Here is a 22,779-nt window from a genome sequence, read left to right on the forward strand (position 1 = left end):
GACTTGATTATACTATTTCTTTGGTAACAAACCGATGATTAAAAAAAGATCCTGTCATGACTTGAACAGGCCACACGTCAGACGTTCCTCAAGCAATTACAGCTGGGAATAAATAGTTGTTAGGGAAACTAAACTCTCAGGGACAGAGAAGAAGTACATTTTTGTCCCTGCGGGTTCATTCTATACTAATGTACCTCCAATGGTTAATTACAGGGTCCTCAAATTAACTTTGTACTTTAAAGATTTAAAGGTGTAACATTAAGAGGCAGTGTGTGTTTGCTCAGGTACAAACATAAATCAGGTTTTGGTGATATTAAGTGGTCTTTATCGCTGAAAAAGCCGATACAAATGACAGTCCATATCCAGGCATATATAATGAATTTAGTGTCCAAGTTTGAACCTTTTTTTAAAAGTTAATTTTTGTATGATTACATCCATGTACAAACCTGTCACAAGAGACAAGCGTACAAATAAATTCGCCCTTCTCAAGAGTTAAGGGCAGTACGTTAAATGGTGACACACACAAGCCAACAGATACAATAAGGCATTTTTCTTTGAGTGTACCAGAACAAGAATGTGAACAGGCAGTGACGTCTGAAACTGTGTATGTGATATTAGCGGTTTTGTGTTCAGTAAAGGCTAAAAAACAAAGAAAGAAAAATAAGATTGACATGATTCATTGGTTGCACAAAAACTGGGTATGTGACGTTATGGTCTGTCAATCCTATAGTGTGTATCTGACCCTTGTGCAAAAAAAAGAAAGAACTCCATGCTTCTGTTGCTCAACACCATTTACCCAATCTATGTTGTAACATGAGAGAGAAGGTAAAAAAATATACTGTATGTATAACATGCTCCGCTTTTCAGGTGTTATAAAGGACCCGTGAAGCTGTGTTTGACTCCAGTGATTGGAGTCCGTATTACGCTGTCTGAGCCCACATTAGCCTTAGCAATCCTCCTACTTCGATAAATATCCCCAGTTCATTCAGTAACTGCTCCACATCAAGGCTCTAAAATCAAGAAACACTTCTTGGAAAAAATCTCACTTACAACCATCACCAGGCCAGAGTGAGATCTGAAAACTCCAGTAAAGTTTTACATCCATCGAATGAAAACTGTAATTACAAGAGGAAGCCTTTAACCAATGAGTCAGTAACTACTGCCGTTACTAAAAAAATCTCACCTACATCTCCAACAACTGTGATTCAAAAGAAATGAAGCATAGTAATGCTGCATTGTTTTAATTCGACCTGCTAAAAAGGCACCAGGTCACTGTTTAATAACTGATAAGGTCTGGGTGGGTCCAGGGTGCTTAAAAGAGATAAACCACAGTCTGTTAGCATCATACTCCAATGTTCATACCAAGTTCTGTTTCCTTTCTGCTCTGCATCAGAGCAGCGAACTTCCTTTTCCAATTATTTGGAATGACAACTATGAATAACTTGGACAAGCGTCTTTTGATGCAGTAATACTTCACAGATAGGAATGTTACTGTATGAGTGAAGCCAACTTCCTGTTATACTAAGACTACATGCATCAGCATGAAATGTGTAGGTGAGTGTAAGAAAGTCTCAACATTCTCCTTTCTACTGACTTTTTTGTGACTCAGCTCATATTACAGCGTGATGTACATGGTGCCTGTGCATTGATTTCTGCACTGCGTGACTTACTGTGAATCTGCCTGAACATCGATAACCCAAATCGCTGCTTCTCTGCATTGTACTCCTCAAAATGTGGTGGTGGTTGTGTGTAAGTTTAGTGAAACAACACAATTTTTTGACGGATTAAAAGACTCGTGTATACCCTCCACTTCCAATTCTCACATCACCACGTGTGCCTATTTTTACACACATTATCCAGCTTCTTGATAACAAGAAAATGTGATTCATAAGTGGTTTTAGGCTGTTTGTTTGTTTTTTAAATAACCCTCCGGCTCCTTCCTTCGTTGTTATTTTTATTGGTTTCCCACAGAAGTGATCTATAGCTGAGAAATTACTAACATGACTTTTTGGCTTCAACTCTCTACCCAACGGCTAAACTGAAAACCTATGATTTATTCATGCAGCTACGTTGATTTACCTCTATTGCTTTAATCCCGCTAGCTGCAACTATACTGCAGTTACTATGTGTGAGTAGCACTGTCAAGATTTCATACACTGACATGTAAATGTCAACCATAAATGTGTTTTGGTGAACACACGCGAAAAATGCGAAAGGGTCTCATGAGTGAGGATGTGGTTATTCCTTTACAGAGCAGCTGGGAAAATCTCTGAAGTGCTCTTTATTAGTCATTTAAAACAGGGAGCTGAACATCTCATGTGCCCATTTCACAACATATCCATTTGGCACTCGCAGGATGCAGTAAAACTAAGCAGTAATGTTTGATTTTAGAATAAGCTGTAAATAAAGATGGCCGTAGATACCATTATGTCACCCACTGGTTCATGAAGGTCGAATGTGAAGCCTCAAACTGAACATTTGTCATCACCATCTTGATGTTTTGAAACCAGGCGTGATAAGTAAGGGGCAGGGGACACATAGGCCCATATCTCATCAGCTAGTGATTTGTCAAAAATAGTGTAAACTATGCTATGTTTCATCATCCTTTTTGCCTATAAAAAAGACCACATTTTGCAAAATGAATATGTTTTGTATCCAATAAGAAGTGAAACTACAAACTGAGGCCATAAACTAGTGAGGAAGTAAGCGAAAGAGCAATTTTCATAAAGACTTCCCATAGATCACAGGAGTCGCCCCCTGCTGGTCGATTTAAGGCGCTTCTGTGCTGGCTTCAATTTCAGCTACATCCATCTTTTATATACACTACAAGAACTGTGGATGGCAGTGGTGTAGTAAGCACACAGTGCAATGGTTAGACTGACAGTGAAATAAGTGAGTGCATTTGAATTACAACTTATTCTGAAAAAGAAAAAACACTAAACTCTAGTGTGGAAGATCACATAGAAGAAAATCTCTCCAACCATTCTGATCTAATATAATTAAAAGACATTAAAATGGTAAATTAGAGAGTATTTTATAAACACTCTGGTCCTTCACCTCTCTACCATCACTAAAGACAACAGCGGACGTGCTGTGAGTTGTAAGAAGGCCTGCACAGCCTGATTCATGAAACTTTAACCACTGCTCAGTGTGAAGTCAGTTGGACTTCTTAAGGCACAATATCAAACCAATCTCTGTAGATATGAGTCGGTTACATGAAGATTTTCAGTCAAACAAATGGAGGCTCAAACCTGTAGCACAAGCAGAGGGATTTTTTAGTTTGTGTCGCCCGTTGCATCACTTCCGATGCTTTAAAATCTCTGCACGTCTGCAATGGAGAGATTCCATTACTGCACATAGAGTAGGTTTACAGTCCTGGGCATTATAGCAAATCCTGATTTACACCTACTCTAAAAAAAAAAAGACAATATAACAAAAGACAGATGCAGGAGAGGGGATGAAGAGAAAGCTGTGATTCACAGCACTGTAAACAAGCACATGTAGTCTGGTGCACACTGGGAATGAATGACACAGTTAACTTCCCACCATGTGTGGAGGGGGACATGTTAAACTCCTCAAGAGCGACTGCCCTGGTGAACTGTGAATGCTCCTGTAGCTTTTCACACTTCAGCGGACAATCTAGGCTTAAAACTTAAAGTGAGACTTTTAAAAAAATCTATACCTCTAATCTCGTCAGCTGCAGTGTGCATTCCCAGTACAGGCGTAGGGTCCAGTACAGCATACACACAGTGTGCTGTTGTCCACAAGTCAGCATGTGTGTGTCAGGCATGGGCATGACTACTGCCATTATAATTCTAGGCAGGTGATCAGACTTGACCCCCACCAACTATGTCTGGCCCGCCAGCCAAGATCGTGTGCCAAGTGTCTGGTGTTGCCCAACTCCCCACTGGCTGGTTAATGAAGGGCTTCGCGGGGGAGGCAGGGTGGGGAGGCAGTGGTTTAAGGTGGTGGTGGTAGAGAGGGAGGGACAGCAAAGCAAAAGGGTGGGGTGGGCCTCACTCACTTTGCTGCTTCAATTGCAAGCTTGTATCGGGCCAGCTGTTGATTCACAGCTCCTCTGCCACTATAACAAACAGAGGCCACACAAGAGCCAGCCGGCAGTGCAAAGTGGGCAGAGTGGGACACTGGCAAGCAGTGCTGGGCCCCCCGAAAAGAAGGCCCAGCGATCAATTTCTCCACTGTCGCTACGGAAACAGAGCTGTCTCTATTGGACCCGATGTGAGGAGCGTCTGACTGCATTCTTCTCTCTCCCTCCCTTTCCTTTCTTTCCCCATCTCTATCTATTTCCACCCTCTTGTTTCTTTATCTCTCTTGCTCCCCTCACTGCTGTCTTCCTCGTTTCACCCTCCTGTCTTCCATCCTCCTTCTTTAACCTGTTTCTCTGGAACAAATCAACAGCTGTCTCAGACTCACTCTGAGCAAGTGCACCAGCTATAAAACAAACTACTGCTCTTCGTCTGCAGCCATTTGTCTGGCTATTAATTCAAAAGGTAGACAGAAACTTCCTCAGCTGGCTTTCTGTGGCTGTGTTGCTGCTGGTCAACCAAACTGTTTTAGTGTCAAGATTTTGCAGCATAAAGTAACCACCACGTGTTCAATTTTCAACATAGGGCATCTTAAGGAGTCTAAACGGCAAGGGGAGGGCCTTTCTTTAAATCGCAACGCTCACAGTGACCGCAATCTCTAACAAACTCGGACCACACTGCTCTGAATGACCTGGCAGAACAGAAGGTTCCATTCAGCAACGTGCCGCGCTCTGCAAATGTTAGCTCTGCCAAGACAGAAATTAGTATTGCCCTGCAAAACCCACTCTTATCTGCCAGAGAGGGAGCTGTTAGTGGTGATATAGCTTTAGCAGGTTGCAAACAGACCTTGAAGAGATGGCAAACCTATAAATAAACCTGCCCGCACAGAAAAATACTCTTTTAATAGTTGCCTTGAATTGTAGATTCAGTGGGCAGATGTCTGCCCTTTGGCATTGTTATCATGCCTTGCCCTTGGTCAAAATTGGGCTGTTTGTATGAGCTGCTGTGACCACATTTTACAACCATTAGACAGGAAAAGTTCATGAAACAAGGCAGAATCTCAATCAAATGTTAAATGAAAAAATTATCTTGATTGCCTATAAGTTAATGCAAGACCTTTATTGCTTAATATGTGCAAAAAACTAGAAAAGGGTTTTGTGAAAGCCACAGAGTCAAACCCTTATGCCCATTCACCACCAAAATATAATAGTGATACAGGAAGGATTGCAAACTGGGAAAACATATAGTATTAGGTCACATTGTAGTTATGCTATGCCATGCAAGTTTAGTGCCTTGGTGTTCAGTGCCTTATAAGATTAATACTCTATATTTAAGAGTAAGTGAAATATTTAAATGGCATTAATTTTGCAATCATAAAATGTTTTAGGAAATATCATTGCAAACCTATGTGCAGGCATCATCACTGTGCCCTTAACAAGCACAAATTTTTAGTGCAACTTGCAACAAATCCCAGCTGTGGAGACACTGACACGGGTGTTTTATGCAGGAAAATGATGTATAGTCTGTGTTTCGTATTTGTTTAAAATTTGTACTTCTGTGTGTAATAAACAATGGCAATAAACTGATTCTGCAACACAGACTTATGTTCCCAGTGATTTTGTGTTTGCGGTCATCGCTAATAGTATTTTTGTGTGTTTCAAAAACAAACCTACCAAAGTATTCCTTTTTCATGTGCATCTCTAACTCCTTCTCCAGCTCCAAGGTGAGCGCCTCCAGCCTTTTCTCCGCCTGGCTTGGTCCACTCTCTCGACTGGGGGTCACCTGGTAAGGTAGTTTAAACCTCTGGCCCGAGGAAGCCGTTTTTGAAGGCATCACATAACTATAAGAGGAAGGCGACCCTGAGGGTATATCCGCGGTCCCTCCCGTCTGCCCCGACTGCTGCTGGGGTTCAGGCACTGCCGAAAGCCCCTGGAGATGGATGCGATTCTGAACTCCGTTGGAGTCTCCAAACTCCTGCAGCAGCGTATCTTCGTGTAAACTGGTTCCCAGCATGGATGACCTAGGGGAAGGAAGCTGCAGATCCGGATAGGTGCTCATAGACCCCCTGGAGCTGCGGGAACTTCTAGAGCTGTGACTGGAGATGCTCGACCGGGGGCTGACCACGCAGTTTGCGCTTGTCCCCGGTCTTGCGCTCCCGTCCTGGCTGCAGATGCTGGAGCGAGGACTCGCCAGCGGCGCTGAGTGCAAGACTCCCTCCAGATCTTGGTTGACCACGGGCCCGTACCGAGAGTCAGAGTAACTGGATCTCGGGCTGGTAGTGAAGGAATATTGGCTCGCAGTGCTCGACCTGGGGCTGGTGTGCCTCTGGTCGTAGCCCATGCTGATGCCGCTGGTGCGGTTGCTGTTGGGCTTGCTGCAGCAGTCACAGCTGTTGAGGCTGGCCCGGGGACTTGAGTGTTTACTCGTGTCGCTGGCGGTGCTTGCATAGCTGGATCGGGGACTGAGGACACTGTTTCCTTCGCAGTGAACCAAACTAGATCTAGGGCTCGTGTACCTCTCCTGACCCGGTACCACCAGACTGGTACGCGGGCTGCTGATGCTCGACCTCGGGCTGGCATGCTTGCTTTGCTCTTGAGAAGACAGAGAAGATGCCAGGCTGGAGCGAGGACTGGTGGCGTTATATCTCCCGTCGTGGCTGCTGGCGATGCAGACACTGTTGCACCTGTTGCCGGGCACAGCCACCGGTTTATTGAGCGGCACGCCGTCAAAGGTGGAGCCGGTGCTGTACCTGTGGCCCTGCACCTCCAGAGAGTACCTCCTGTGTCTCTCGGAAGTGCCTGTATAACAAGGCAAAGCTACTTCGGATTTGGTGCAACAACCATCCTCGTTATAAACCGCGTCCCTCTGAGGGGCGCAAAAATCCACAGGAACCGTCCGGTTGCAATTCACCGGGCGCACTGGAGCCGCGTTGTACACTTTATTCCCGGACGAGAAATTCTCCACTGTGTGATGCTGCTGGTGAAGCACAGAGGTCCCATTCATCGGCTTGGCTTTATGCTCAACCAGTGCCGGAGCCGAAAAGTCTAAATCGGGGTTAATCACCAAGTCTCTCCTCGCATCGTACATCCCGTCCTGGTACGCATCATACAAAGAAAGGTCCTCCATCAGTTTGGTGGCCCGGAGTCCCAAATCTTCCTGGTAATGCTCCATGTTGTGCTTCCGAGGAGAGAAACAAGTTCAGAGTGCGCTCCGCTGCGCGAGCCAAACTATAGAGCACCGCGGAGCACTAATTGCGTTTCACATGGAAATCAAAACAAAACGCCGCCGTACAGCCGTCCCTCACTCACAGAAAACCACTTACATGCCCGCAAACCCCGCCGAGAGCCGCATCGTCTTCTTCTGCTTCCCCCGCTTCGCCGAAAACACAAACTCTTTCTCACAGTTTCAGCCGACAGCGATACGTTTGTCAACTTCAGTTTTTGTTAAGTTGAAAGGTCTTTACAGTCAACGGCGCGCTGCGCGGAGGAATTTCCCCTTGTTGGTTTTTCCTCTAGATTTCCTTTACGGCCACTGTGCAAGAAATCAAAGTAGGTCGGATAATCGTATATGCTGCAAACACCATTTGTGTGCAAGCCTGAGCGCACAAAGAGCGCAAAAATCTCAACAAAACGCTGTTTAATGCAGGGGACTCGTTCGCGTGAAAGGAATGCGGGGAAGGAGACTGGATGCGCTGCGCCTCTCTGGAATGTGGTTAATGCTGCAGAGAAACAATGATTGCGACCAACTCAGCAAGGGGCTGCCGGCTCTGAAGAGAATAGTTTAAGAGAGAAGGGGACGTCTGCATTCATCCCGGGCAGACTAAAATACCACACAAAGCACGCCTCACCTGGTCCGACTCCTTTTACACCAGGAATGAGCTGCAGTGATTCAGTATTAATGGAGGGCAGATGCGTTTAAAACTCAATTTTCAAAGATGTAAAGATGTTCTCAGATATCGTTTTCTACATATAAATAAAGGGTAGGCCTAGATCATGCTTTTAATGATTTATTTTACAATAAGCTGCATAAAAACACGATATGAGGATTTCAACTATAGCAAAACAGTTTAAGAATTACGAAAATATGCAATCTCGATTAACCTTGGAAAAAACATGTTATTACTCTCTGCAATAGAAAATAGTCGCTAAGATCTTTAACATTTCTTTAAATATACAGATATATTTTCTAAATGCACCAATTAAAACATGTCTTCCTGGTGATAAAGGGAGGAGTTTAAAAATCAAAACCCACAATTCAAATTTCACAGGTCAGGTTTTATTAATTTTTGCACAAAAATATATTTAAAAATGTATTTCTCCAGTAATCATAGATGTTTGCCCTTACAAGTTAAAAAAGAGGTAGCATGTAAAAATTAAACTAACTTATGTTACTGCTTTAAACTGCTCTCATAGACTTGGTCCTTAGATGGCTGGACTTGTTTTAATGACTTTAAAAGGAAAGGTGCACATGGATGATAACATATTAAAATATGCAAACTGTCTTTTGATGAATCAGTCTTCACACAGTATGGATGATGTTTTGGGCAAAGTCAAAAGGCAAGACTACTTTACATTAACTGCCGACGACTGGCAGAAAAGACAGAGACACAGCCACCAAGGCAGAAACAAACAGGACGTTGAGCAGCAGTCGACTGAGGAAGGAGCGGTGACATTTCTTCCCGTGGCCTCTGCTTCTGAACCACTGCACGACCTCATCCAGGTTGTACTCCCTGGGCTCGTAACCGAGCTCCGCCTTTGCCTTTGCCATGCTGAAGTAATGCGTCACGCCAGTTTTATACACCTCTGTACGTGTCAGCAGCGGCTGGAAGTTATAGAAGGGGCCGATGAGGCAGTGAATCATTTCTGTGAGGAAGGCAAAAAAGTAAATGAAAGAGATAGGAAGGCGCAGTGTTGGGAAACGATAGCCTAGGCCTTCTACGAGAGGTCTGAAGAATTCAAAATTGTTGACAGGCCTTCCATCTGAGATGAAGTAGGCCTGGCCAGCGGCGCGGTGCTGCTTCTCTGGGGTCAGAGCCTCAGCAGCTAGCACATGTGCTGACACCAGGTTGTCAACATGGACAAACTCCACCAGGCTGCTGGGTTTACCGTAAACAAACCTGAAGATCCCCTTCTCTATATAGTCAACTATCCTGGGCAGATGCCTCTGCTCTCCTGGCCCATAGATACCTGCCGGACGCAGTGCGCAGGTGCTCAGCAGGCCCGAGCGGCCCTTCAGCACTGTGCCATTAGCTTTCAGAACTGCCATGTCAGCCAGGGACTTGGTTCTGGAGTAGTGGTCCGGGTGAAGATGGAGAGGTAGATAAGGCAGGCTTTCATCTCCGTTCTCTATTACCTGACCCCCGAACACCACATTGAAGGTGCTGGTGTAAATCAGCCTGGACACTCCGTGTTCTACACAGGCCTTCAAGATGTTCTGTGTGCCTTGTACGTTCACTGCCTCAATCAGCTGGCGATTTAGCTGCTCCCTGCCAGACATGCCATAGGAGGCAATGTGGAATACACAATCCACCCCTGTGACAGCCTTCTCCACGTCTGGATATTCACGTATATCACCCTGCACAAACACAACATCCTCTGGCAGTTCTTGACTTGGGGGGATGATGTCAAACAGGATGACTTTGGCTCCTTTTTTATGCAGAGACAGAGCGAGCCTTCAGGGGGGAAAAAGCAGTCCTCCATTTTAACAAAATAACAGGCACAGTAAACCAAGGACAAAAGTACAATAGATGCACATATTTCTACCTTCAATCCTACCACAGTTCATGTCAAGAAAGTTTATCTTAATAAGATAACTGGTGTGATAACGCCACCTTGTGGTGCTTACCCCATGCTGCAGCGTTTGCCTGCATTTAAATATTTTATAATGTGTAGTAATAACACAAAAAAGGCAAAATTGTTCTTACCGATTACCGAAGTAGCCAGATCCACCAGTTATTAAAAACGTCTCTTTGCTAGCATTTCCCATTCCAAGTGGATGAATCTGTGAGGAAAATTAAGAAAACAATATTATTAATGTTTGTTTTTTTAAATACACATAAATCAGCCTGATGCATTTAAAGAATAAAAGTATTAATAACTAAAATAAAATCGTAATTAAACAGCTTCCGGTTACCTAAAGTCAATCACAGCTTGCAGATTCAATGACGCGTTCCACCTGAGCTATTAAATCTTTCATGCTGCTACGTCAGTGTATATTTTTGTTTCCCGAGGTGACTGCAAGTTTAATTCAGTGAATAAAATCTAACTAATCCATACTTGTAGTTGCTTGCATGAGTAGAGTAAAGGTATGTGCGAGGCATGCTTGAAACTATGCACATGCCCTGTGCGCCAAACTGTTAAAAGCTCACATATTCAACGGACACACCAACCTGAGCACGAGGCAGACAAAAACGAGACAAATAAGTGTCCAATATGACTCATTCAAAACTCCACTGTAATCCTGGAAACCTCCAAAACAGCGACAGATAGCACCACCAGTGTACCTCCTCACCAGTGACGCTGATTCGTTAAGCACGGGGACACAGGAAATCCGGCGAAATTATCTTCATGTAGCAAAGCATTGACAAATTGTAAAATAGTTTTAATGGTAGCTAAACGCAAAATTATACAACAGATCCGTAGATATTGTCGAATTTCATGGTTTAGATTTACAGACTGTCATAGCACTCACTTTAATCTGGACTAACGATACACGTCTCATGCTTTTGTTTTGAAAGCTGTATTTTAGACTACGAAGACTTCCGATATTGACTTTTTTTCACCGATTTTAACCAGAATATTTTTATTAACACGATATAAATTTTGCTGTGTGTATAAGCTGTGTCAATGGTGTCTGAAGGTGGCTATGGCTGCTTTCAGGATGTTGCTGTTAGAAACTTTCCGCTGTGGCTCCTGGCTTCATGCCTGAAATCAAAATGATAGTTGCCGTAAAGTGACTCATACTGCTGTGAGGGCCCTAATATTTACAGGAAGGCTTCACAGCAGTCAAATCCCTTAAAAACATAAAAAATATTTTCTCTGAGCCACAATTAAAAACAATATAATCATTTCAAGAATAAAAAAGTTTAACCCACCAATTTACAGAGAGTGGAGTTTTCAGTGAGAACTAATAAAGGAGTGAAATATTGCTCTATATACACTGTACAGACTTTTCCCCCTCGGATTAGTAGAATTTTAATTTAATCTGTAGTTGTGTGAGGGGAAAACGTGAATAATCCTTTTAAAAGGTAAAATAAAAAGAGGATTTACGTAAGTCTTTGATTAGTAGTCCCTCTAGCGGTGATACAAACTGAAAATTGACGACGACGTCATATTTTACTCTCAGTTGCCACCCAGAACAACAACGCAGAGCTGCAGGTTACTTCAAAGTCCAAAGGTAAGCGGCTGTGTTATGTAAGAGAGATCAGTGAAGTAAAGAGTGCACTAAACTCTTAAAGGAAACAGTCCGGTGGGAGGCACGGCCAACGGGCTTTATGTTTCCTAAAGTATGCGTATTTGTCGATCTGATCGTGATGACAAAAAAGTAGGGTATACTTTTACAGGCACACGGATGAACGTTTGTCGAAATTGCCTTTCTCGTTTTACATAATTTACTCACTTGAAAAACTTGCCCAAAGTTAAGCAGGCCTGCACGTTCCGTATCTGTACAAAACGCACCACCCAAAATGTGCAAAATGTGATAAAACAGGAAGATACGCGTCATGAGCATGTTTAGGTTGAGTTACACCGAATTGTTGAAAACAAACAAAAACAAGTCCGTGATAAACTACTTTACAACATGTTTAGGAGTCGACTTTGCATATATAAGTGCAACTTTTAACTTGATATGACTGATCACTAAATTCAGTATAATATGATCCGGTGTAAAGTATCCTGTGTCTTATCTGAGGAATATTACAAAAGGTGTCATAACCTGCATTTTACAAACAGGATGGATTTGCGTGAGTACTTCAAAAGAATTGGTTTCCATGTCTCCTGTGATAAACTGGATCTTGCAACACTGAACCTGATCCACAGAAAGCACGTTATGTCCATCCCATTTGAGAACCTAAGCATCCACTGTGGCGAGAGGATCACCATGGACCTTGAGGTCATCTTCAATAAGGTTGTGAGGAGCAGCCGCGGAGGCTGGTGCCTTGAGAACAACTCCCTGTTTGGCTGGGTGTTGAGACAAATGGGTTTCAACACGACAACACTAAGTTCCAGAGTTTTCAATAGTTTCCTCAATGACTTTGGCCCGCTTGATTCTCATCTCATTAACAAGGTCATCATTGATGGGAAGGCTTATATAACAGATGTAAGCTTTGGGGTGTCATCACAAGTGCGAGAGCCTCTGGAGCTTATTTCTGGAAAGGAGCAGCCCCAGGCAGCAGGTGTTTTTCGCCTCATAGACAAAGGGGACATGTGGGTGCTGGAGAAGACTGGCAGAAAACCAAAGGTTCCTAATCCAGAATTTGCTACATCAAGTCTGGTGAGCAGGAAGCAAACAAAGCAGATCTACTGCTTCACCTTGGAGCCTCGCGGGGTAGATCATTTTGTAGATAAATGTCACAGGCTGCAGACCGACCCCGCCTCACTGTTCACCAATAAGTCCATCTGCTCTTTGCAGACTCCCACGGGATTCAGAGCCCTGATTGGAAAGACCTACAGTGAGGTCACCTTCAAACCAGAGGAAGGTGTTGATGTCTTAGACATGAGGGACATATCAGATGATGAGATAGACGAAATTCTGATGGAAAAGTTCAACATAAAGCTGCAGAACAAACTAAAGCTCATGAGCAACAAATCCTGGTACACACTTTGAAAACAATCCTGACATAGCAACATTTTATGTTGAAGCTCGTCAGCAAAATAAAATATTTGACAACTCCATGAATTAAATTATTTAGATCTTCAGAATTGTAGTTGCATAAAAACAGAAATAAATAAGCTCTAAATAATGTGCACTGAATGATGGAACGATAAAAAAACAACTCTATTTGAATTCCAATTATTCAATTTGATTTTATTGTATTCATATAGCGTCAAATCACAAAAGCAGTCACTTCAAAGCACTTTATATTGCAAGGTAAAGACCCTACAATAATACAGAGAACACCATAACAATCAATTATCCACATAATCATTACATAATTATGAACATTGTTACAGCAGCAAAGTACACTAAACAGGAAAATATAAATAGATGCAGCATACCTAACAACAGTAAAGCTATGCAAGTATATATGCAAGTATAAATATTTTAATTTCTAGTGTTATTAAAGTGTAGTAGTTTACACATTTGCTTTTCCCTTTGGGTTTCCACCAGGAATGACAAATCGAAGGTAGAGCCACCTGCTGTGGCAGCTCCTTGTAAATAAGGGAGCAGCTGAAAGTAGCTTTATTTGGAATTGTATTATAGTGGGAAGTGAGAAGAAGGGAGTAGAGGAGAAATGCTCAGTGCATTATGGGAAGTCTGTCAGAATATGTAAATTAGGTTTAAAACGTATCTGAGTTTTATCCCTAATTTTAAAAGTACATAGGGTATCTGTGCATTAAATAAAATGATTTACAGTATGAGGGAAAACATACCATGTTTGTATTTTTCTGGATATAATAGTGAGTGTAGTGATCTTAATATTTATAGCTACCTTGAATGTTTTTGTGTCACTTTTTTTTTTTGTTTTATGTTTGTATATTTATTAATCCCATATATCATAATGCTTAAACTAAGATAACTTATTTCATCGTATTTATCCTCAACCTTGTAAAACAGCAAAAGGTGAAAACTGAGCAAATCTGAAGACATCCTGACAAAAAAAATCATATATTGCTAGAAAGAGTAAGAAAATATGCACACTGCTTCTCTCCAGTTTAATAAATTCAATCTTAAAACATTCTTGCAAAGGCAACATTTTGATCTTGAAATGAAGAAAGAAGATTCCATGAATATTTCTATTTTTCAAACTATATTACCTGTTTATCTGTTCACCATTGTAAAATGATCATAATGCTTATATATGGTAACTGAGTAATTCACAGTATTAAAATGTCCTGTTTTGTGAAGTTGTTATAGTGTCATAGGTTTATACAAGGACGTTTGTATATCAAATGATTTGTCCTCAACGCCTCTACCTCTACACGACTGAGACTCAGATCCTCATCTTGGCCATCCACAGGCAGTTCTTAGATCAACGTGTGTTAGATAGAATAACCTAAATTGTATTTTAACAGACTTGAATGGACAGTGGCTCTTTGTGTGTCATGACATTAAACATACTTTGCTGTTTTATTCTATGTTCTGTGTCAAGGTTTCTTGCTTTTACAAAAATGATGTTGTCATTACCGATTATTCTCTCAAAAGGGAGCAGGGATCATAACACATTATGATCCCTGCAGTGGGTGGGTCCTTTGACAGACAATACATAAATAAATCATCCTCTTTTAACAACAGAAAATATGCTTTTGACAGTCTTCCTCTCAGTAAGAACTTTTGTTTTTCTTTAAACTTACCAGTTATCCTGCCACAGTTTGCTGGTTTTAGTAGTGTACAATGAAACTGACCATGTTCTTTAATAGACAATTATGCTTCTAATATTACAGTTTAAGTGAGTTCTAATCAGGCTGTACTGCTCGTACACATCCAGTTGTTAGATAAAATCAACCTCACATTTCACCCATTTCAAACTTTCTGCATGAATGGTCTGTCCACCAAGCTCCTGTTAATAACAAACCTTTTGTAAAACCAACAACAGGACTTACTGTAAAAGAACCAGAGTATATATTCTTTCATATGATCACATTCAAGAGAAACTATTTTGTTTTGTAATATCATAGAAATTGCCATGATATGAATAATATTGGTCATTATCTGCAAAATCATTGACATTATTGTATTAATGTGGGTGTGTTTTATTGCCTGTGTACTGGACTTTTCTCTTTTGAGGCGAGGGATGCGTTATTTCTTCTTTCCAAATGTGTATATATTATAATTTAAATGTGCTGCTGAAAGAACTTTAATAACTGCATGGATAAAATTCTATAAATACTTATTTCCATGTATGCATTGACTTCTCACTATTTCTCTCAGTGAAGCAGCTGAGTTGCACCAACTCTATCACTGATTAACTTATGATCAAGTAAATCAGTAATATACTGTCAGGTTCTTTTGGCTGTTTAAGCTCACCCACTTTATTGCATGAAGTTCACCAGGTAGAAGAGATCAGTTACTGCCCTCTTTTTTTGCCTTCACAGATATATTACTCAGAAAATAACTTTGATCACACTATCAAACAAAGTAAGGTTAAACATTTTTGCTCCGCATTTCTTGTTGCAGGTTATTTTCTGTTACCTTAAAGAAAGGAAAAGTGTTAAATATACTGATTTGCAATGACTGCAAGTGACATCTTTATCAGACTTGATTCAAAGAAGCTGCAGGATTTGCTTTTGAAGCTTTAAGGGAAATGAAATGGATTTAAGAAAAGCATAGTAAGAAAAACCATAAGTAGCTCACTTACCTTTTTCTGTTTTTGCTTCCAGACCCTCAAAACACATCCTCGATCAAACACCAATTACATAAGGTAAGGATAAAAAATTTCAGATTAATTTAGTTGTATTCAACATTTGTCATTAGAATGATATTTATAGTATTAACCAAAAGAAAGGTGTTAAAATGTATTAATTTGTGCAGTAAATGCCAAGTTAAAGTCAACAATTGCTGTACCCATAAAAACCACATTATTTCATGAAAAAATAAGAATTTATTTTTATCATTTACTACCATTTACATCTTAAAGAATTGTATTGGTAAGCAGCTGAAACAATGAAGCTAGGATCACTTGGTTAAAACACTAATGCTTCCACCATCTTGCATTTCCATTGTCTTTATGTGAACAGAAAACAGGAATTAAATGTAATTGTTATAAATTTCATGAGATAGTCTTACATCCATCCATTTTTTTCCATTCGCTTCCGCTTATCCTTTTCAGGGTCACGGGGGTGCTGGCGCCTATCCCAGCTGTCATAGGGTGAGAGGCAGGGTACACCCTAGACAGGTCGCCAGTCTGTCACAGGGCTAACACACAGGGACAGACAACCATTCACACTCACACCTATGGGCAATTTAGATTTTTCAATTAACCTATCCCCACAAAGTACATGTCTTTGGACTGTGGGAGGAAGCCGGAGTACCTGGGGAGAACCCACGCAAACACGGGGAGAACATGCAAACTCCACACAGAAAGGCCGTGGCCTGATGGTGGAATTGAACTCAGGACCTTCTTGCTGTGAGGATACAGTGCTAATCACCGTGCCACCAAGATACTCTTACATGAAATGTTAATTAAGATTAGGTGTCTTGAATTGAATGATTGATCTAAGATTGTAAGGAAGCGAAGAGCATACCAGGCTAGACCTAGAGTTGGACATCTGGCTGCATCCTGTAGATTGACAGGATGTAGCACAAAATGAAAGGTGTTGGGGTTTTTTAATGTATTTTTTTTTTTAAAGCGTTGTCAATGAGATGGCTGCAGAACTGAAATGATTATCAATGTGTTGTCCTGCATTTTACAGGCAAGATGAATTTGGATGAGTACTTAAAAAGAATTGGTTTCCATGGCTCCTATGATAAACTGGATCTTGCAACACTGAAGCTGATCCACAGGCAGCATGTTATGTCCATTCCATTTGAGAACCTCAGCATCCACTGTGGAGAGAAGATTACCATGGACCTTGAGGTCATCTTTAACAAGATGGTGAGGAGCAGCCGTGGAGGTTGGTGCCTTGAGAACAACTCCCTGTTTGGCTGGGTACTGAGACAAATGGGCTATGACACTACAACCTTGGGCTCCAGAGTTTTTAGCCCTACTGGTGGTGAATATCACTCTGAGGAAACACACCTCATTAACAAGGTCATCATTGATGGGAAGGCTTATATAGCAGATGTAAGTTTTGGGGTGTCACTCCAACTCTGGGAGCCTCTGGAGCTCATCTCTGGAAAGGAGCAGTCTCAGGCGGCGGGTGTCTTTCGCCTCATAGACAAGGGGGACATGTGGATGCTGGAGAAAACTGGCAGGAAACCAGAGGTTCCTAATCCAGAATTTGCTAAATCAAGTCTGTTAGACAAGAAGCAAACACAGGTGATTTACTCCTTCACCTTGGAGCCTCGTGAGCCATATCATTTCTCTCAGGTAAACCATGACCTCCAGTCAGACCCCACCTCACTGTTCATCAATAAGTCCATCTGCTCTTTGCAGACACCCACAGGATTCAGAGCACTGGTTGGCTGGACCTACAGTGAGGTCACCTTCAAACCAGAGGAAGGTGTTGATGTGTATGACATGAGAAATGTAACAGATGATGCGCTAGAAGAAATTCTGAGGGAAAAGTTCAATGTGAAGCTGCAGAACAAACTGAAGGCTGTAAACAAAAAAGCATGCTACACACTTTAGAGAATTAACCAGCAGATGTCCTGCTTTGAAAAAGCTTTAAAACAGTAATCAGAATTAAAATCAGAATACTTTATTAATCCCTAAGGAAAATTCTGCAAATCAAGCTTTGCAAAATTTCTGTTTTTGAAAAGTTATAAGTCACATTGAATGTCACGTTTCATATGATGCATTTCTATGACTGAAAGAAGTAAGGTCACTTTTTCAATGTGTTGTTTCATTTTATTCACACACACTTTTGCAGGTCCAGAGTTGTAAATATTTTAGTGACCACATAAGGAGATCAGTACCAAAATTAACTTTTTCTTTGCATTTCTCAAATACAACTATGAAATTGTATATATTTAATTAAACAAATACAACAAATCATGTCCTGTCACTTGAAAGAAACATTTCTACCTCAGTTGTTCGACTTGGAAAGAGGTAAGTGGTACGATAACGACACCTTGTGGTATAATAGACATGGTGCAGTGTTTAACTGCGTGAAAATTTGTCTAATAACACTAATTTATTCATATCAGTGACCAAAACCGCAAGTCTCGTCCGTGGATAAGCAGATGCAGCTCTAATTACCTCTGCTTGTCGACACACAAACCTATATTTTATTTTGTTTTCATAAATGTGGTCGAATTGAATCTCACGTGTTTATAAGAAGTAGCTGGTTGTGGTACTTAAACGTGAATGAAGTTAGGAGACTCATGGCTTCACGCCTGAAATAACTATTAAATATGCCAAAGTGACGTCATTATTTTGCGACAATAAATGACCTGTCAGAGACCCGAAAACAGAGCAACGTAACAAGGAATATCGTTGAAATTACAAATTTTAATTCCCAACTCTTACACTTTAAAATCGAGACCTTTAGTGGAGCCTGGGAGAAAACAGCTGTTCATACCAGTTACATGATCTCAAAAGGATTCACACACTCCAAACCAGGATAAGCCAATAACACTGCACACAGTGAAATCATTCATAAAACCCACACATAGAGGTGTTTGCTTTTACGATTAAGATTCTCCCAACGAGACCCACCTAATTTCTGTCCAGCCCCCAAATAATAAAATTCAAAATACTACAAACCATATTATGATGATTAATTATCATAAAAGCCTATGTATCCTTGTATTTTCTCTGTCTCCCCTGCCTGGCGCGTGGTTTGGCTTGTACAATTAAAAGGCTTAAACCACGAAACCTTCAGCTCATTCTCATACACAGAATAAATCAATAACAGCACCTGATATCAATTAATGTTGAGTCAATGATAATGAGTTCCCAATCATTTTATAGTATTTACAAAAATATGTTACTGCAGTCAAAACCAATTAAAAAAAATAAAATAAATCTATATGCAAAGAAACGAAAGTTTAGATTTGAAATACAAATTTGAATAACATGTCGAATTTTGCCATAACCAATAATGCATGAGGTGGATTGTAGTGTTGCAGTCTTTGCACCTGATTTGGTACAACTCTTATTTAATCTGGAGCCGTGTGAGAGGAAAAGTGTTTATATAAATATAATTGAATTTCGTAAAGAGTTGGTTAGTAGCGCCTCTAGTGGTGATACCTGGGGTTTTATAAGTGCAGCTGAGCGTTGACAGTCACGCACCGTTTGACCATTAGCTACCGACAGCACGCAGCTGCAGGGCACAACCCAGCCCACAGGTAAGTTGGACTAATTAAAGCAGTTACACAACACATGAAGCTATTGTGCTTAAAATAAAAACTAATAGTGACCACTGATAATACATTTTCCACACTGTTTCTGTACTTTGGCAATAGATGTAAATGGTCAAGCTAGGAGATAATTTTTCAGATTGTTCTTGAGCAAAAACTTTACCGTGAACAAGACTTTTTGCTCCTTTTAGTCAGGGGCCAGCGCCATTTTGACGGCGGGAAAAACAAGGCCAAGTAATTACTCCTGATGGTCTTACCTTGAAACGGAGTTATTGCAAGTAACCTTCCCTCCAAATACTCCTGCGCAAAATGTCACAGCTAAGGTTTAGGATTTGCGCTAATGTGACTGCATTTATGAAAGAGACCTGGGTTTCCAACACACTAGTGTTGGCCGTGTTCTACCGGAGGTCCACCACACAGCCAAGTGTTCAAATTCACCTGCCATCAAAAAAAGAAAACTGTCATCCCTGTGTCAAACTCGGAGACATGGCGCCATGATGCTGTCTGCAGTTACTCAAAAGACTTGACAGAAACTAAGAGGATGGCTTTCAGGGTCCTTTTATTTTATCTTTATTTATTTATTTTTTCCACCAAAGACAAAACAGTGTAGGAGAACTTACAGACCTGTTAAGGACTTTTATGTCTTATAGGAAGCTTTTACCAGTTGTCCTCTTATTTATTCAAACAGGTATTTGCTGGGAGTGTTATCTTCGTTTTAGCTTATAGGTGCTGTGTGTGTGTTTAAAAAGAAAAAAGCTTTAAATATGTTGAAAGCCAACATTTGACGTGGACCCCCTTCATTCTTTAACACAGCTTGAACTCTTAGGCAAGCTTTCTTATAATTGAGCCTTCAGGAATAGTTTTCCCAGGCTTTCTGAAGAAGATTCAAAGCTTCAGGGCTCCAATCCATGACTGGTGGTGCCCAATTGTGAAGTGGTGTGTGGTTTTTTTTGTTTTGTTTTATTTTGTCCCCCCTCTCTCTATCCAGGTATGCCTTGACTACAATGCTAGGGTGTTTGGGATCATTATCATGCTGAAAAAAAGGAAACATTTGCCAATCAGGCTTCCAGATGATATTGTGTTGTGGATCAAACTCTGATGGTACCAGTTTTGGCAAGGTCCCCAACACTGATTTAAATGCAGCCCAAAATCATGTGTGTCCACTGGGTTTTACAGATGGCTGCAGATGCTCACTATACCTCTCCCTTGAGCTGGATAAGCCTAGCTCATTAGAAGGAATAAAGAGGATATGGTTTGTTTTGTGGGAAAAGGCTTTCATCACTCATTGGAGCAGAAACTCTGAGCCACATTCATGAACACATTCATTATTTGTTTTGTGTATTGCTTCTGTCAGCTAAGCAATTGGGATGCGCCACCCCTATCACCATCATGATCGATGCATATTATTGAATGAGACTGGCTATATACATTCCTTTTGTAGTATAAAGTAGCTCACTTACCTTTATCCTGTTTTTGCTTCCAGACTCATCAAAACACATCCTTGATCAAACACCAATCAAATAAGGTAAGGATAAAAAATTTCAGATTAATTTAGTTATAGTCAACATTTGTCATTAGAATGATATTTAATGATATTTAAACATGTTTGCGCAAAATGTTCAGATCATTTTAATTGTATTCAACATTTCCGGGGGAGCACAGCCCAAAGACTAGTATTGGTAAGCAGCTGTTGAAAGGGTTAAATGAGGGGTAGGATAACCTGCCCTATTAAAACACTAATGCTTCCACCATCTTGCATTTCCATTGTCTTTACATGAACAGAAAACTGGAATGAAATTTAATTGTTATAAATTTAATGAGATAATCTTACATGAAATGTTAATTAAGATTAGGCATCTTGAATTGAATCATTGATTCTTAGATTGTAAGGAAGCAAAGAGCCTGCCAGGCTAGACCTAGAGTTGGACATTTGGCTGCATCCTATAAATTGACAGGATGTGACACAAAATGAAAGGTGTAGGGGTTTTCTTTTTTCTTTTTTTTTCTTTTTTAAAAAGCTTTGTAAGTGACATGCTGCAGACCTAAAATGATTATCAATGTGTTGTCCTGCATTTTACAGGCAAGATGAATTTGGAAGAGTACTTCAAAAGAATTGGTTTCCATGGCTCCTATGATAAACTGGACCTTGCAACACTGAAGCTGATCCACAGGCAGCACATTATGTCCATTCCATTTGAGAACCTCAGCATCCACTGTGGAGAGAAAATAATCATGGACCTTGAGGTTATCTTCAATAAGGTTGTGAGGGGTACCCGTGGAGGTTGGTGCTTTGAGAACAACTACCTGTTTAGCTGGGTGCTGAGACAAATGGGCTATGACACTACAACCTTGGGCTCCAGAGTTTTCGACACGAGCATTAATGACTTTGAATCCCAGGAAGTAAATCTCATTAACAAGGTCATCATTGAGGGGAAGGCTTATATAGCAGATGTAAGTTTTGGATTATCTGGCCAAATACGGGAGCCCCTCGAGCTCATCTCTGGAAAGGAACAGCCTCAGGATGGAGGCGTCTTTCGCTTCATATGCAAGGACAATTTGTGGATGCTGGAGAAGACTGGCAGAAGAACGGAGGTTCCTAACCCAGAATTTGCTAAATCAAGTCTGGTCAACCGGAAGGAGACGCGACTGATCCACTGCTTCAGCTTGGACCCTCGTGAGCCAGATCATTTCTTTCAAGTGAACAATGACCTCCAGACAGACCCCACCTCACTGTTCACCAACAAGTCCATCTGCTCTTTGCAGACGCCCACAGGATTCACAGCGCTGGTTGGCTTGATCTACAGTGAGGTCATATTTAAGCCAGATGAAGGTGTTGATCTCTATAACATGAAAAACATAACAGAAGATGAATTAGAGGCTGTGCTGATGGAGAAGTTCAAAGTGAAGCTGCAGAACAAAATGCAGGCTGTAAACAGAAGAGTAGTCCTTGAATTTTAGAAAATTACTCCTCATACATCCTGCTTGGGAACACTGGCATGAATGAAGCTCCCTGGCTTTCTGTTTATTTGAAAGCTTATCAGGGGTGTTGAATGTGTTTTGTATGACTATAAATGATACACTTGCATGGAAATAAAAAAAATTAAAAAATAAAAAATAAAGTCAAGGCATCATTTCAGTCTGGTTTTGTTTTTTTTTCCTTCTATCTTCCCCTCCATACAGTTCTGCAAGTTCAGAGATGGGGAAAAAAACATATCAGTGAATTGTCTAGTATTTGATTATTATTATTTTATTTTTGTTTTTAAGGCTTTTAGAACGGTAAAACGTATGATGAACATATTTTCATTTTCCAAATATCACTCAATTGATTTCTAGTCTTAACTAAATAAAATCAATTGAAGTCTGCATTGTCCCTCTGACAGAAAGGTGACCAGTCCAAGGTGTACCCCTGCTTCTCCCATTGTGATGGCTAGAATAGGATTCCAGAACAATGCCATCTCTGTGATCCTGAACTATGTGCGGGTGGATGGATTCAAACAATCATTGGACTATCTCAAATCTGTCTGCTCAAAGATTTCAAACTATTAGATGCTTGCATTTTCTCCCATGTAGTTTTTATGTAATCATATCAAACTACTTTCCATTCGTAAGAGCG

At 40.9% G+C, this 22,779-nt stretch overlaps 5 protein-coding genes across 8 annotated transcripts in view; 3 read left to right on the plus strand and 2 right to left on the minus strand.

Moving 5' to 3' along the window:
- Positions 1–7,733, minus strand: part of wtip (WT1 interacting protein) — a 33,052-nt gene extending 25,319 nt beyond the window's left edge. Inside the window, exon 1 of the mRNA XM_085446818.1 lies at positions 5,720–7,733. Coding sequence (XP_085302944.1) covers positions 5,720–7,217 — 1,498 coding nt within the window. The 5' untranslated portion in view covers positions 7,218–7,733. The remainder of the gene's footprint in view (positions 1–5,719) is intronic.
- A 436-nt stretch (positions 7,734–8,169) lies between these two features.
- Positions 8,170–11,003, minus strand: sdr42e1 (short chain dehydrogenase/reductase family 42E, member 1). Of its 2 annotated transcripts, none has more exons than XM_085446923.1 (3): positions 10,435–11,003; positions 9,970–10,046; positions 8,170–9,717 (listed from the first exon to the last, which is right to left on the minus strand). In XM_085446923.1, the coding sequence occupies exons 2-3, from the start codon at positions 10,029–10,031 to the stop codon at positions 8,619–8,621; spliced, it is 1,161 nt and encodes a 386-aa protein (XP_085303049.1). In that variant the 5' UTR covers positions 10,032–10,046; positions 10,435–11,003; the 3' UTR covers positions 8,170–8,618. The 2 variants fall into 2 exon arrangements, with proteins under 2 accessions (XP_085303049.1, XP_085303091.1); XM_085446965.1 differs by lacking the exon at positions 10,435–11,003 and adding an exon at positions 10,179–10,425.
- A 390-nt stretch (positions 11,004–11,393) lies between these two features.
- On the plus strand, positions 11,394–15,162 carry LOC146718308 (arylamine N-acetyltransferase, pineal gland isozyme NAT-10-like). The gene is made up of 2 exons (XM_085447231.1): positions 11,394–11,441; positions 11,996–15,162. The coding sequence occupies exon 2, from the start codon at positions 11,997–11,999 to the stop codon at positions 12,867–12,869; it is 873 nt and encodes a 290-aa protein (XP_085303357.1). The 5' UTR covers positions 11,394–11,441; position 11,996; the 3' UTR covers positions 12,870–15,162.
- A 156-nt stretch (positions 15,163–15,318) lies between these two features.
- On the plus strand, positions 15,319–17,693 carry LOC146718309 (arylamine N-acetyltransferase, pineal gland isozyme NAT-10-like). Of its 3 annotated transcripts, none has more exons than XM_085447149.1 (3): positions 15,319–15,341; positions 15,584–15,624; positions 16,616–17,693. In XM_085447149.1, the coding sequence occupies exon 3, from the start codon at positions 16,621–16,623 to the stop codon at positions 17,491–17,493; it is 873 nt and encodes a 290-aa protein (XP_085303275.1). In that variant the 5' UTR covers positions 15,319–15,341; positions 15,584–15,624; positions 16,616–16,620; the 3' UTR covers positions 17,494–17,693. The 3 variants fall into 3 exon arrangements, with proteins under 3 accessions (XP_085303275.1, XP_085303281.1, XP_085303199.1); XM_085447155.1 differs by lacking the exon at positions 15,319–15,341 and adding an exon at positions 16,033–16,071 and having other exon boundaries at positions 15,602–15,624; XM_085447073.1 differs by lacking the exons at positions 15,319–15,341; positions 15,584–15,624 and adding an exon at positions 16,078–16,329.
- A 1,182-nt stretch (positions 17,694–18,875) lies between these two features.
- LOC146718310 (arylamine N-acetyltransferase, pineal gland isozyme NAT-10-like) lies at positions 18,876–22,286 on the plus strand. Its single transcript, XM_085469757.1, has 3 exons — positions 18,876–19,154; positions 20,650–20,691; positions 21,247–22,286. Exon 3 carries the CDS (start codon positions 21,252–21,254, stop codon positions 22,122–22,124), a length of 873 nt encoding a protein of 290 aa, XP_085325883.1. The 5' UTR covers positions 18,876–19,154; positions 20,650–20,691; positions 21,247–21,251; the 3' UTR covers positions 22,125–22,286.
- Positions 22,287–22,779: the final 493 nt, after the last annotated feature.

The sequence above is a fragment of the Copadichromis virginalis genome, linkage group LG1 (genome assembly GCF_057382275.1).
Source record: "Copadichromis virginalis isolate Kocher_CV1m ecotype Utaka linkage group LG1, C_Virginalis_male_GT1.1, whole genome shotgun sequence".
NCBI lineage: Eukaryota > Metazoa > Chordata > Actinopteri > Cichliformes > Cichlidae > Copadichromis > Copadichromis virginalis.

Bases quoted from the DNA above. Each gene is read 5' to 3' on its own strand.
- sdr42e1 (XM_085446923.1), bottom strand. From the start codon at position 10,031: ATGGGAAATGCTAGCAAAGAGACGTTTTTAATAACTGGTGGATCTGGC. The intron at 9,718-9,969 runs GTAAGAACAATT...TCCCCCCTGAAG, and splicing joins TCTGGCTACTTCGGTAATCG to GCTCGCTCTGTCTCTGCATA.
- LOC146718309 (XM_085447073.1), top strand. From the start codon at position 16,158: ATGGGCAATTTAGATTTTTCAATTAACCTATCCCCACAAAGTACATGT. The intron at 16,330-16,615 runs GTGAGGATACAG...TGCATTTTACAG, and splicing joins GAACTCAGGACCTTCTTGCT to GCAAGATGAATTTGGATGAG.
- LOC146718310 (XM_085469757.1), top strand. From the start codon at position 21,252: ATGAATTTGGAAGAGTACTTCAAAAGAATTGGTTTCCATGGCTCCTAT.
- LOC146718308 (XM_085447231.1), top strand. From the start codon at position 11,997: ATGGATTTGCGTGAGTACTTCAAAAGAATTGGTTTCCATGTCTCCTGT.